This window comes from Alternaria hordeiaustralica (assembly GCF_023758085.1).
Source record: "Alternaria hordeiaustralica strain BMP 2776 chromosome Unknown scaffold_4, whole genome shotgun sequence".
NCBI classification, from domain to species: domain Eukaryota; kingdom Fungi; phylum Ascomycota; class Dothideomycetes; order Pleosporales; family Pleosporaceae; genus Alternaria; species Alternaria hordeiaustralica.
Window position 1 is genome coordinate 1,108,356 of NW_026056776.1, and position 13,537 is coordinate 1,121,892.

A 13,537-nucleotide genomic window follows, 5' to 3' on the forward strand; every position below is an offset into this window, starting at 1 on the left:
GTTGCCAAGAATTTCTTTTTCACTGTCGGGCTGCAAACAACAATCTGCAAGAAGACATCTATCTTGAGGGTTTCTATTATCCAAAAAGTGTTCGATTTTTTCATACGATGTTCACGTTACCGCTTGAGACAAAGTCGGCGATGAACTTTCTCTCAAGCAGCCTCGTCGCCGAGCAAACGCGTTTCAATATAAGCACATCTACGGCCCAACCTCAGCTATGGAAGAGCAGGGTTGGAATTTGACATCCGTGCTATAACATCACGTTCACCACCAACCAAGCGCGAACATGGCGCGAAAAGTATACATTAGTAAGTTATATATGCCCAGTTTCCCTAAATGGCAATATTGGTCGCCCATATGATACATAGAATCGTGGGAGACGCTCATAGTTCGCTCTTGTTCAGCGTCTCGTGGACTTCTGTAACCGCTTGAGGCGTCTTGTCGAGGCCCATGACTCCCATCAGCTTGCCGAACTCCATCTTGAATTGTTCGTAAGCGATATCGAAGCGAGCACCACAGAGCCAGGCGACGAAGAGCTAAAAGCTGTTAGCAAAGTCAAAGCAGCACAGTCGGGATACGTACCATGAAGAATGTGATGACCAGAACTGTACCAATAACAGCGGCGACAATGTAGACCAAGTCCCAGTTGGCCTCGGAGTCCTCCTTCCGTTTCCGCTCCGCCTCCTCGATGGTGGCAGGTGCCTTCTTGTCCACTGGTGGCTGTTGCGACGGGAATATCGACTCGATGAATTGCTCAATCTGGGATTTGTTAGTATGAGTACATTCAACTAGACCAGTCTTGACTTACCCTTCCGAGGGTGATGCTGATCTTGAGGAAGTTGGGGTCGTGGGGGTTGTTCTTCCTCGCAATCTTGCGGGCATACCGCCTGAAGACCTCGCAGACAAGCTGCAGGTTTTGTGTTGACTCAACCATCAACTGACACGCCTCGCCCTTGGTGATCTTGACGTTCTTCTGGAAGAGAGCATAGTTCTGGAAGCAGGTCTCGAGCGTCGCGATGGCCATGGACTGTGGGATAGCGCAGAAGTTGAACACACTCTGCTCTCGGAGACCTGCCAGGTAGTACAAGCAGTCGTCTGCCCGAGTGAGTGCAGTCAGGATCATCTCTGAGCTACAGTTCAGGGCCTGCTGCTTGTTCTCGGGTTTGAAGAGATCCTCAAACTTGTCCACGTGCTTCGACCAGATCTCCCTAGGCCAGAATCGTCGTCCGTCGTCCAGATCCTCCTTGATGTCACGAGTGATGTTGACCTGCTGGAGGAATTGACCCATGGACTCCATCAGCTCCGGTCTCTTGAGCAGCGCAGCGTTCGCGAGACCAGCCTCAACGAAGAGGCGCGTGCAACCCTCACCAACCAGACCTGCGACGTAATGGCAGTACAGTTCGTAGTCCTTGATGGTGTTGACGCCGGCGTTGAACTCAGCGTTGTTTGCGTAGTCTGCCATGCCGTTGCCCATTTTCTTGGTAATGTCCTTGATGATGTCCTGGTAGACGGGCTTGATCTTCTTGAACTCCTCAATCACCACGTTGAACTCGACCAGAAGCTGCCTGTCCTTCTCGTTGGGGCCGTTCTCTGTGTAGTTCCACCCATCCTTCTCCAAAATCTCGTCGAAGTTGCGGAGGATCGGCTCCTTCTTCTCCAGAGGGATTGTCATGTCATCCTCGATTGTGTCCAAACCGCGCAGGACCAGGTAGAATAGCGCGACGGGCACCAGAAGGTCGGGGTGCAGTTCGAGGATGACGGCGGCAAAACTTCGGCTTGTCTTGTTGAGGAAGTGGAAGCATCGTTTAAGGGATTCGCATTCTTTCGATTCGTCGCGCTCGTGTACTGCGTTGTGCCATACCTTCCTAGAGAGTTGTCAGTAATGCTCGGGTTTGCGCAGATCTCCGGAGGCGAGCAGAGAAGTCGCGATGCGTCGTATCTTACCATTGAATGATAGACCGTAACTCATTGGGGTGGACGACGTAGTAGAGCATGCTCAGAGGGCTCGGCATGATGGGCGAAAGGAAAGGAGTCGTGGATTGGGGGGTAGAGGCGGATGGGTCGACACGTGTGGTATCGTCGCGAGATGCAGACCAATTCGGCGACAGAAGAATGAATCCAAGAAGGAGAAATTACCACACCTTTACCCGCGAGTTGAAGTGTGTTTTGGGCGCGCGATGTGTGAAGTATGGGAGCGTCTCCGCAAATTACAACAATTGGACCCTGTAGCGCACGGTCTTAGGAACCCGCTGTCTGCACCTTCCCCTCGGATCAGGGATGAGAAACACCGAAAACACCGAACGACGCATCTGGATTTCCGGCGTCGAACAGCCCTGTAGAACTGGTGAGATTGGTGGGGTCGATGATGGTATTCAATCCGCATTGCCGCTCTTTTTTCATGTTCGTCGCGCTGCACATCGAGCTGATCACCTTCTCTATGGCCAAGAGATCAAACATCCAGCTTGGCAGACACAATGGCTTTGTGGTAGAAAGTGTCGTAACTCAACACACGATCCAGTTTAGACATGACCTACGTCAGCCCTGAGATGTAAATTTTACAGCTTGATACAAGGGTTGGTTGGTGCTCTGCCTAACCTATGCCCTCTTGTTTAGCTTTTCAACCTTACATGTGGGCGACGTTCCTCTCTGCCCTCTGTAAGGTAGCTGGGCCCACTTCCATTCGAAAGCACACGCTCCTTGGATTCTGCGTAACACTATCGGTACCAAGCCTTTATGTGGCTTAATCGTATTGATTTGCCTCTGACAAGTCTGAGGCTTAACATGTTGAGCTCGCTCTGCTCTCACCCGATTAGACATCGCCCAGCCAAAACTACCATCATTGCGATGCCTCTCCAACACCGTGAATTTAAGCAGTGCAACAACTTCTCGTACTTAGACACGAAACCATAATTTAAACTTCTCATACGACCTTAGCGCAGCCTGTCAGTTGACAGTCGTTCGCATGCCCGCCCTGCGATGACGCCACACCCAAATTATCGATAAGCGACACTCTTCCTCCCACCCGACCCAGAAACGGCAAGAGCGATTCAGCCCTCATACACACTCACCTGGGCAAAACCATGGCATCAACACAATCTGCCCCAGTCGCTTTACCGCGCGTCGCAATCACGTACTGCACGCAATGCCGGTGGATGTTGCGGGCTGCCTATGTATCTTCTCCCGTGATATCCGCTAGCGAAGCATTCGCTAATGCGCGACCAGTTTGGGCAAGAACTTCTATCGACATTTGGGTTGCAGATTGGCGAAATCGCGTTGATTCCTGCGACGGGAGGTCTGTTTACTGTTGAGTTGGTATGTAGGAAATGAGGTCTGTCGTAATGACCACTGACTTGCCAAGACATATATGCCGCCAACGGAAGAAGGTCAGAATGTTGAAGCCAAGAAAGTGCTCCTTTGGGATAGGAAGACTGAGGGAGGCTTCCCAGGTTGGTTGTACCAGTGGATACTTTAAGATGCAACGGGACTGATATGTCGCAGAAACGAAGGTCTTGAAGCAGTTAGTACGAGATCATATCGATCCATCACGAGACTTGGGACATTCCGACAAGCATGGAAAAAAGAAGGAAGACAAGACAGAAGACACAAAGCGAGATACAGAGATGAAGCAAGAGCAGGGTCAAGCGAGCGAGAGTGGACAGGTCAAGAGAAATCCAGATGGGTCCATCTGTGAAGACTGTAAATGAGTTTGAGGGGATATTCATTTGGTTTACGATAGACTGAATCCCGTAACAGCTTCCATTTCACCGCACATATCCCATCCATATGCAGGAGTGCCATGTAACGACAACGGATGCGAGCGCTCAGATCCACCCCTGTACCGTATTGGTGCGCATGTAAAGAAGCAAAAAGACGGTGTGCCCCTGTGCACTATCTTTGGAGTGGTGGCTTACAGCAGCAACACCAGGGTCCACTACCGTGGCTCGAGCTCGCATTGCTCATTCTTACTACAGACCACGCTTGTCGACCTTGTCGAGGCGCTTCATGAGGCGAATGTCCATACGGTGCATGTTCTTGCGCATGTGCTCCAGCTCGCTACGCAGTTTCTCGGTCTGGCGGTTAGCGTCCGCCATGATCTCTGGAACGCAGGAATGGTCGTTTCTCATAGTGCAACCCATCCCTGGCTCCGGCATTGATGAAAAGTAGGTACCCTCCTCGTTGGGGACGCCCAGTGCTTCTACCAGATTGTCGATTCGGAGACCGTGAGACTCAGAGGCGAGTTCGAGCTCCTTGTAGTGCTGGGCTAGATCGTCAATTTTGATGGAGTAGAGCTCGCCGGTGAGGTCGGTCAAAGCTTGCGCACGCTGGACGAGTGAGAGGACCTGATAGTGCGTGCCGTTGGAGTCGGTCGGGAGTGCAAGACCAAAGCCATTGGTGCCGTACATGCGCGCTGCTGCGAGAGCAATGACAGCGCTCGTCGCTGCTCCGAGCACTACTTTGGCAATAGTCCACCAGGAGCTCTCGCGTGAGGCGCTCAAGCGGGCCTCGCTCTCTACAATCAGCTTTTCGATGATGGGAATATCGCGGCTATGACTGGTCTCATCGACGTGCAGCTTGTTGCGGAGCAAATCGAGAGCCGCATACACGCTATAGGTTGCCTTGGATCCATGCTTGAGAAGCTTCCTGAGCTCTTCCGTAATCTTAGACTCGGCGTCAATCGATACGTTGGTCTCCTCGATGAAGTGAGTAAATTGTTCGTTCATCGCACCCATGCAGAATACAGCGGCCTTGCTGACAGTGAGTGACATCTCGGTAGCCCGACTGAGATATGTCTTGACGAAGCTAGCAGGAAGATGAACATCATCGAACTTGGCGCCTGCTTTATCAAGATTGGCAACCGCACGATCGATGCCGCGATAGCCTTCGAATCTGGCCCACTGATGGATCGGCTTGCAGTCTTGGTTCTCGGTCTTGACATATTCACGAAGCTGAAGCATGGCTATTTCCACTCCACTCATAGAGCCGAGGATGCTATCCGCGACCAGACAGAGTTGCTGAGGCTAATACAGGGTTACTCAGGTACCACGCATGCAGAACAATGGATACTTACTGTGACCGACGAAGCAGGACCCTCCAGGCTCACCTCATCCAGGCCGATCCTCTCGTTGTGGGATGTGATCGCATCATCGATCATAGCGCTTGTTTCTTGCTCCTTGTCAGACGCATCCTCCTTGCGACCAGCCCCGTCGGCTATGGATTCATCGCCTTCCACTTGCTCCTTGTCATCTGTCGGTTCTGTGTCGGGAAGGTGCAACGAGCTGTCGCTTGTGTCGTCCTTATCCACACTCCGCGCTATGCTCGCCTCGCTGCTAATGCTGCCGGTGCTACTCATGTTGGTGATAGTTCGAACGACTGGGAGGAAACCGCGAGAGTAGTTGATTTGAGGCTGATGTGAAATAGTGATTGTCAAAGTCTGAATTATTGATACAGGTTATGTGTCGACTGCTGGGAGAGAGTAGAGTCGTGGTGAGCGTGATTTGCGCTCGGCGATGATTGGACAAGCGCGCTCACTTTACTAGCGTGGTTTCCTGTTTGAGTTGTATGGAGGAAAGCGCAAGGCAACCGCCCTGGAAAGGACGAGTGAGGGTGAAACCATTGCAAAGAGCAAACAAAATGTTGAAATGGAAATACTAAGAAAGACGTTGCACTTAAACGAAGTGATCGAAGATAATTCAGAGAGGAGGCTGTCGAGATGGAAGCTGGCAGTGAGAAGTGCGAGCCCGCAGCTCTAAGTGTGACGCCTGACACAGCAACTGGGCAAGACGTTGAGGATGACAAGCTTTACTGACTCAGAGCAGCCTAATCGTTGCAAAGTGAGGCACCACAGATACCTCCATGGTGCTGCGAAAGTCGAAGAAGCTGCTTGTTACCACAACATCCAGGCCTAGAGATGAGTGAGACAGTCTAACGAAGCAAACGACCAAATACTGTACACATTAAGATGATAGCTCCGGATTCCTGTCAACAAAGCGTTCAAAGATATGATGCGCTCCATCTGCAGCAGTAATGCATAATGCGGTGTGCTTCATGAAGATTGCATCGTGTCCGCAGAAGCGGGATGCTCACTGATGGGGGAAAAGGACGCGCGGTTGCGATTGTACATATGCAGTCAAGGGTCACCTGCATACTCCATCTGGTCGCATGGTCATCGATCGTCTGGTCGTACACCCATAACTTAGAGCCGGGGAATAAGCTGGTGGCCGCGGTAGCATATGCAATGCAAACTGCTTATTTGTAATGCATGAGTCCTGCGTATCAAAGCAAACATATTCCCTAGCTACAGCAATTCTGCACAATGTAATCTGCTGGCCCAAGACTTGTGGACCTCGAGATAATGTCCGAGCAGATTCGTGTGGTAGTATGCCTTGGACGAGACTGCATGGCGGGAAGACTGTCTCGGGTGGCCTGGGTGTTGTTGCCGCATGCCGTGCGCTCGGGACGTTATGAAGGCGTCAAGCAATGCGTACGTGCAGTGGTCAGAGCCTTAGGACTATATTCTCATACATGGCGGTGGCACGACCGTCAGCGTGATGGGCCAAGATGAGCAAGCCTCCAGCGCAGATGCTGATGCCGTGCTCAAGATCCTATGTTTCATCATCAGCGCATACGAGCTATGATGACAAAACCTGCGGTGTGAATTCTGCATGTGTTTGCTGTACTTGATAGAGTTTCCGTGACCAGAAAAGAAATGTGGTTAAGCGGGGACAGGCCAGCGGCCATCGTCACCGAGCCACTCGAGCATCTTCAAGACGATGTCAATAGAGATAACGCGGGACGTCGATGGGCAGGCGGCTGGTGCGATCGGAGGCCTATGGCAGCGGATTGAGTTGTGATGCGTGGACGAAGGATGCCAGCTGCAAGCGCAGTGAGGAGAGCCGAGCACCCTTGGGCGACGATCATGGCGTACGCCACGACTTCCCCACCCAACCTCTCGACGCGACGTGTCATTCGTCGCGCTTCGCATGATAGCATGAACGACTCTGCTGTACGTGTCGAACGCGATATCTGATCCCCGCGAAGTCCGACATTACGCATCCATGTTGACCGATTGCTCCGACGATGGAGTCGGCGATAGGTGCCGATAGGTGAGGTTTCCTTGCGATGCCACAAGAACGCCACCCCTCAGTTGGCGAGATCGTCAAATTGCCCAGTACCGCCCGGCACCGTGCCATCCGAGGACTCTTGTCAGATCCCCAGAAACGTCTAATTCCCCGCATATGCTCTACTGTACTGAGGCTTGTAAGATCTGGGCTGAACACGTCTCAGCTCCGTGCATTGGCATCCTGAGGCTGAGCGCGCTGAATGCAAATGCATCGGTCTCGAACACAACTGATCACGACGACTGCAGTGACTACATGATCTGGATCGAAAGACAAATGCTTGACAGCTAGATATCTGGCGCTAGGAAAGCAGCCCGCGCAAGCCACGAGCGGTCGATCCCCCATTTGGGCAAGATCGCCCCATCAAGACACTCAATCGGGCTCGCAAGACGCAGCCTCGCCAACCAAAAGACGCCATCATGAGCCGGACGGCGACGCGTCCCAGCCGTCACGATAGCTGAGCGCGCGACAAGGGTTTGTCGACATACAATAGTTGCTTTGTCCCACGCCCGGCTGCGACAGACTTCTGCTTAGTTTCGACTCCATCACGGCAGACTAGGCATCCCTGCCGCCGCTCGTTGAGCAACTCAATCTGTGGTACTACACATGCACACTCCTATTTAGATCAGCATGGCTTCGGAAGCGATCCCGTCTTGTCAGGCTAGCATTGGGGAAGAGCCTCATGGATATCTAATCCCCGCCCGCACATCGTCCCTCTCTCGTACCCTTTGTTTCGATGACCCTAGGACCTTGAATCAGGTAGTCTCCGCGGCATCGACAAGTGGATCTACACTACCTCACCATACCAGCCCACCTACAGCCGCACGTCATAGCTTCGCGGTTGGCGATCGCGTTGCCTCTACATTAGTAGAAGATAGCATCGGCAAGGGACCTCTCAGGGCTACCGAAACGCGACCAAGGTCCGCCAGCTGCCTTGTTACACCTTCAAAGCCGATGCATCCAACCAAAGTACAACGCTGGTCAGGCTTGACCCGTACTGTGAGCGATTGGGATCATGGATTACGCAGGGTATGTACGAAGCTTTCATTTGGAAGCTAAGCTAATAATCCGGAAGGATCCAGAGTTGTGGTATGAGGAAGGAGACTGCCTCGTACATCTACACGCGAAAGGGGTTTCGCGTCGTGGCCCGTCCTTCTGCATTCCGTTCAGACTTCTACGACAGAAGAAGTGCGAGACGATGCTCCAGCTATGTGATGCGCAGATCGCGTCTGCTCCGGGATCCGCTTTCCAGCACCTGAGGCGAATGCCCAGCTCCCTTACCAACGCCAATGGCGAACATAGCATCGTCGAGCTCTTCATCCCAGTTCCAGAGGAATTATCACGAGAGAATTCATTTAGACGGCACATTGCGACTCGCAACTTCTTCGCCTTCCTTCTGGGTAAACCACTCGTAGGCGATCATATGGGCCAAGCATTCGTAGACGTCCAGGAACGTTTACACCACTTCCGTCCAAGTCACCCAAACAACCACCAAGACTTCCTCGACTACGCTGAGAACCAAGGATACCGGGATCTGGTGGAGTGCACGGACTATGCTCTTGCAAGCCTCTACTACGCAGAGCATTTCAAACTTAGAGACATATGGGTCGATGCATTTGCCCATTGCGTCGGTATGAGCGACAGCTTAATTCTCAGTCCGGAATACGTTGTATGAAACTCGTCAACTGCTTCAGGCCGCTGTACTAACATGTTGTAGCTGACTTCGAAGCTCACCAAAGCATTGATCACCCGCGCACATCTCGAAGTTGACGGCCATCTCGGGCGCGTATCGACCGCACTAAGCAGGTTTCTACAAGAAGACCTCTCGCCGACTCACCTCGGATTGACGGACGGCGCCAGGAGCCATCTCGATCGGTTCCGCCGCTTCTTGCATACCTTCTACGTGGACAAGTTTGGCTACTGGCCACCACCACGGGGCGCCGCTTTCCCGAAAGCGCTGTACAAGTCCATGTACTATGACTTCCAGAACCTGTACGACTACCTCGTAGATACCGACTCGACTGCCGATATCTCCTCCCAAAGACCAGCTAGCGGTGGTATCTGTGTCTTGCAGAACATTGCAACGTTCGATCAACGACATGGCTTCAAGTCTCAGCCGCACCCGTTACCTCTCCTACCAACATACACTTCGCCACTGAAGAGAACAAATTCCCAGAAAACGAACTCTCAAAAGGCCTTGAGACAGCTGGTTCTGGCCTCGCAGTATAACAAGACGCATGTACAGGATACCATGCATGGTGCTCTAGCAGCGGCAACGAACGTTATAGAGCCCAGTGCGATGGAGTCCAACATCGTGCAGGCATATATCCACTTTGAGAAGGCGCATGCTACCAGCCCCAGTCAACGCCAGGGCAAGGTATCAGCAACAGATGCGCGTAAAGTCAGGTGGCTCTTGATCTATGGCACTCTCCAGTATCTTGTGTCCGCTCTTAGGGCGCCGAAAGAAGTTCGCGATACTGAAAGCCCGGAGTACGCTTTGTGCTACGTTGCGGAGCCCACCTCGACTACCAATAGCGTTGCTACGACTCCTTTGGCCTCACCTCCAGCTAAGACGCCAGTGGCCATCGACGAAGGTCCTGATGGCTCTCAAAGCAGTATATATTCGATAGAGCCAGACTGCCAAAGGGAAGATTACTTTACGCCGCAAAACATGAGTCGACGTGGATCCATGGAGGTTGCGCCCCTTAGGATATCCCAACTACCTCGTTCATCCTCTGTGCGTTCTCTAGCGCGACGGTCACTTTCTACTCGAGGCTCACGGAGCAATAGCCTCACAATGAAAACTACACAGAAGCCTGCTGGTGTTGTTCAGGAAACTAGCGACAGGTCGAAAGACTCTGTCCCATCCTCGCAGGATCACGCTCGCCAAACCTCTTCTGTCTATTCCGAGCATTCCACGGCAATCACTGCAGAGAGCGGGGCTGAACTGGATACCTCCTGGCTCCGATCACGAACACCCTCAGTCACTCGTAGCAGGCAGGGTTCTACAGCAAGCACGGCCGCACGTCCCCGAACACCCCTACTCGATTCTGTTCAGCTCGAGCGTGCCACATATCCACTCTACCTGGCGCGCACTGGCGAGCCTCCTAGCCGTTCCGACAGTACTAGCTCTACAGCAAGCTCCCTATGGAGCGAAGGCGCGAGTGTGGTCTCATCTAAGTCCAGCGCATCTGCGGATAGCCCTACTCGTAAGGTCAGCGCCGCAGAAGAGAGTGGGCTTCTGGGTGGACTTGTCTCTTTTGAGTCACCTGGCACTATGTCACTCACAGCACAAAGCCATATACATCCTCTCCTACGACAACAGTCCCCTAAAGCCGAGTTTGAGTTTGGTTTCGAGAAGGACAAATCAGAAGTAACTCATGATGTCCATGAGCTCTCCCAAGTCGACTCGACCATTGGCATGGCTGTCTCCACTCCGCCGTCGCCCACCCGACCCCGTATGAACCTGTTTCCCGACACACGACCCACTTTCACTGCCGAAGAGGCACGCGCTCTCATTGCCGATAAGAGACCCAATCTTCCGTATCGAAACAGATCAAAATCTACCTCGTCAGTCTTGGATAATGCCACATCGCCGGCGAAAGATTCAAGGTTCTCCACGCCCGCGATCGCGACACCCACCGGTTACTGGGAGCAATACAAAGCTACTCTCACACAACAAAAAGCACGATCCAATCCTGGATTACCGACAGGCCCTACTTCGCCATCCATGGCCAAAATTCCGACCGCTTTCAAAGCGCCCTTCTCGCGACTCAGACCCCGCAACGAGGAAGACCGCGGCGTCAAGACAGAGCGCCGGCTGTCAACTCTTTGGCGACATTAAACGCAGCACAACTTTCACGCTCTTCTCATCTTATGTGCTTTACTTCTTTTGCTGTTAGCGAGCTTCATGCATGGTGTTCCGGTGTTCAAAAAGGTCGCAACAAGCATGTTATATACCCTCTCATTAGTTTGGTGTGCTTCTCTCATTCTAGCAAAACCGTAGTCATACCATAACCAAACGATGCAACGATCTTCTACATACACGCCTCTTCGCTCTTGCCACTTACTCATAGCGTCTTTGTCTCCATTCTCTGAACATGCAATCATCGTTATGAGACAGGCTGCGCTTACGCAATAGCAGAGTCGACCTAACCATCCTCCTTCATCCTGTTCCACAACATCGCTTATGCCTGCAATCAACACGGAATTTGCCTGAATGATATGCGACTGGACACGACTTGCGCGGAGAAGTGTACCGCCTTCTGACAGCAAGTATCCCGTACAGCTGTCGAAGAAGGTCGCTAATACTTGCGAGGTTGGGATGGTTATCGTACACGAGATTGCGATCATCAGTCGTTGATTCGGTGCGACTTCTCGAAGCCTGCTCCCCACAGCACTGTCAGGTGATATACCAGTGTTCGCGTTGATAACCCCGATGAGCGTCCTTTCGACTGCGCAGTAGCTGTGCAAGTTGTTTGGTAGCGATAACAACCTACAGTGCTAGGTCGCGCCTCAGCAAAACGCGGTTTCCTACTGCCGAGACGCTTGTTCTGGCGTGTGCAGAGCGACCACGAACCGTTCATCGTTACCTTGACGGATGTGCTATCTTGAGAGCTGCCAGCACGAGAGAAAAAAAAGCATTCCACGCGTATGTTTCCACAGCCGGTGTGTTGTCCATGGACATTGATATCGAACTTTCGAGTCTTGCACAGCGTGCCCAATGACATCATGCCATTTTTAGATTAGGGGCCCGCAAACTTGTCGCACTATCGAAAGCCTCAACAAACATGCGCTCCACAAACGCCTCCTAACACGAAACACACCACACGAGGTTGAGGTGTTTTTCCCATCATGCATACCGTCGCTAGGTGCAACGCAGGTGCCACTATTTTTGGAACTGGGCTTGCGCACTCACCACGACGGTCATGCCGACCGGATTCGCATTTGCGAACAGAACCTGATGTAATGTGGCGCTCGATTGAACAGCGAAGCCCACGTTACGTCAACTGCCAGCCTCGCAGGCCACGCTGCTTGTGGCGTCAGCGGGTGTGGCGTGCGGCTCCGGCACCCTGCATACCAAAGTTGAGGCTCAGCTTCGCGGACCCAAAAATGTCACCGCTCGCAGGTGGTTCCTGCATCACTAATGCCAAGGTGAATTCCACGTTGATGTGCTGGCTCTTTACAGGAGCAGTTGCGGTGAACGAATTCACGATCACAGACGTCTCAGTCAATGCAGAACTCACCTGGGCAACGTGCCGACATGCGAAAACGAGAACAATGCATCAAGCCGCAATATCCATCACAGCATGCGCAACTGTAGTATACGAGGTACCTGCCTTGTTGTTCGACGATCAATGCCACTTACATCACAGAAGTTGTTAGCGGTCAAGGGGTCCACACGTTAGGCTCGGAGATTTGTGCCTACGCCGGTGCACGCCCGTCCGGGGGGCAACATCATTGCCCGAATGCAACCCACCACGGTGAGAAATACGAGGAGGTATGACCGAATCCATGAGCATTGTTGGTTGTTGCTCGAGCGCTCGACTAAGTGACGTTGAGATGGTAATGAAGATCTTCGCAGAGATATAAGTACAGCTCCAGCCACCAAATCTTGTATCCATCATCCAAGCAGTCAATTTCTAAACACCTCACCTATCAACACCACCAAACCTCTCAAATCAGCCAAAATGCAGTTCTTCACCCTCGCCGCTCTCTTCGGTGCCGCCGCCATAGCCGCACCCGCTGCCCAGACTCCCGACTGCCCTAACCCGGCTCACTGCCAGGGCCCACCAGACGTCAACAGCTACGAGAACGTCAACTTCAAGGACTACACCATCCGCAAGAACAACGGTACCCTCCAGTCCGTCTCATTCAAGATTGACGGCCGCAACGCCACCGACCTTTCCTGCGTCGGCGGACCCTACCCTACTCTCCCCGCTCCTATCGTCAACTGCGGCGACAGCAAGTACCGTTTCGCCATGACCAAGGACATCAACGGCGACTACCCCATCACTCTTTACCACGAGCTTGGCACTGCGTACGTACATCAAGTGACACAGACTTTGGACGATAGACTAACATATGCGAACAGTGTCGGCTTCTGGGGTCAGGGCGTTGTTCCCACCTACTGCCACGCCGGTGGCAACGGTCCTAACGACTTCGTCTGCTCGCAGGTTGCCCAGTACACCTTGGTCATTGCTGCCTCTGGTTAAACATCGAATGAAACGATGACCGGGGTTTCTTTGTACATACATACACTTCACAAGTAATATAATACCAATCTGTACATTCACCAAACATTACGGGCTTAGTTGTGCAAGGCAGAATTTGCATTTGCGTGCGTGATGTCGTGCGTTTCGATAAGGCGAACAGCCACGGCATACGGAAGACTTGATCATGGGCACATTTTTACGATG

At 52.5% G+C, this 13,537-nt stretch overlaps 4 protein-coding genes across 4 annotated transcripts; 2 read left to right on the forward strand and 2 right to left on the reverse strand.

Annotated features, from left to right (window-relative positions):
* Positions 1-383: 383 nt before the first annotated feature.
* On the reverse strand, positions 384-2,012 carry ERG6_2 (Delta(24)-sterol C-methyltransferase; the record flags this gene model as incomplete). Its single annotated transcript, XM_049385767.1, has 4 exons — positions 384-536; positions 583-759; positions 809-1,865; positions 1,945-2,012. The coding sequence occupies 4 exons, from the start codon at positions 2,010-2,012 to the stop codon at positions 384-386; spliced, it is 1,455 nt and encodes a 484-aa protein (XP_049246644.1).
* Positions 2,013-3,965: 1,953 nt separating this feature from the next.
* On the reverse strand, positions 3,966-5,350 carry J4E84_003150 (uncharacterized protein; the record flags this gene model as incomplete). The annotated part of the gene is made up of 2 exons (XM_049385768.1): positions 3,966-5,018; positions 5,069-5,350. The coding sequence occupies 2 exons, from the start codon at positions 5,348-5,350 to the stop codon at positions 3,966-3,968; spliced, it is 1,335 nt and encodes a 444-aa protein (XP_049246645.1).
* A 2,966-nt stretch (positions 5,351-8,316) lies between these two features.
* J4E84_003151 (uncharacterized protein) lies at positions 8,317-10,962 on the forward strand (the record flags this gene model as incomplete). Its single annotated transcript, XM_049385769.1, has 2 exons — positions 8,317-8,787; positions 8,836-10,962. The coding sequence occupies 2 exons, from the start codon at positions 8,317-8,319 to the stop codon at positions 10,960-10,962; spliced, it is 2,598 nt and encodes an 865-aa protein (XP_049246646.1).
* A 1,846-nt stretch (positions 10,963-12,808) lies between these two features.
* On the forward strand, positions 12,809-13,333 carry J4E84_003152 (uncharacterized protein; the record flags this gene model as incomplete). The annotated part of the gene is made up of 2 exons (XM_049385770.1): positions 12,809-13,158; positions 13,213-13,333. 2 exons carry the CDS (start codon positions 12,809-12,811, stop codon positions 13,331-13,333), a joined length of 471 nt encoding a protein of 156 aa, XP_049246647.1.
* Between the last annotated feature and the right edge of the window lie 204 nt (positions 13,334-13,537).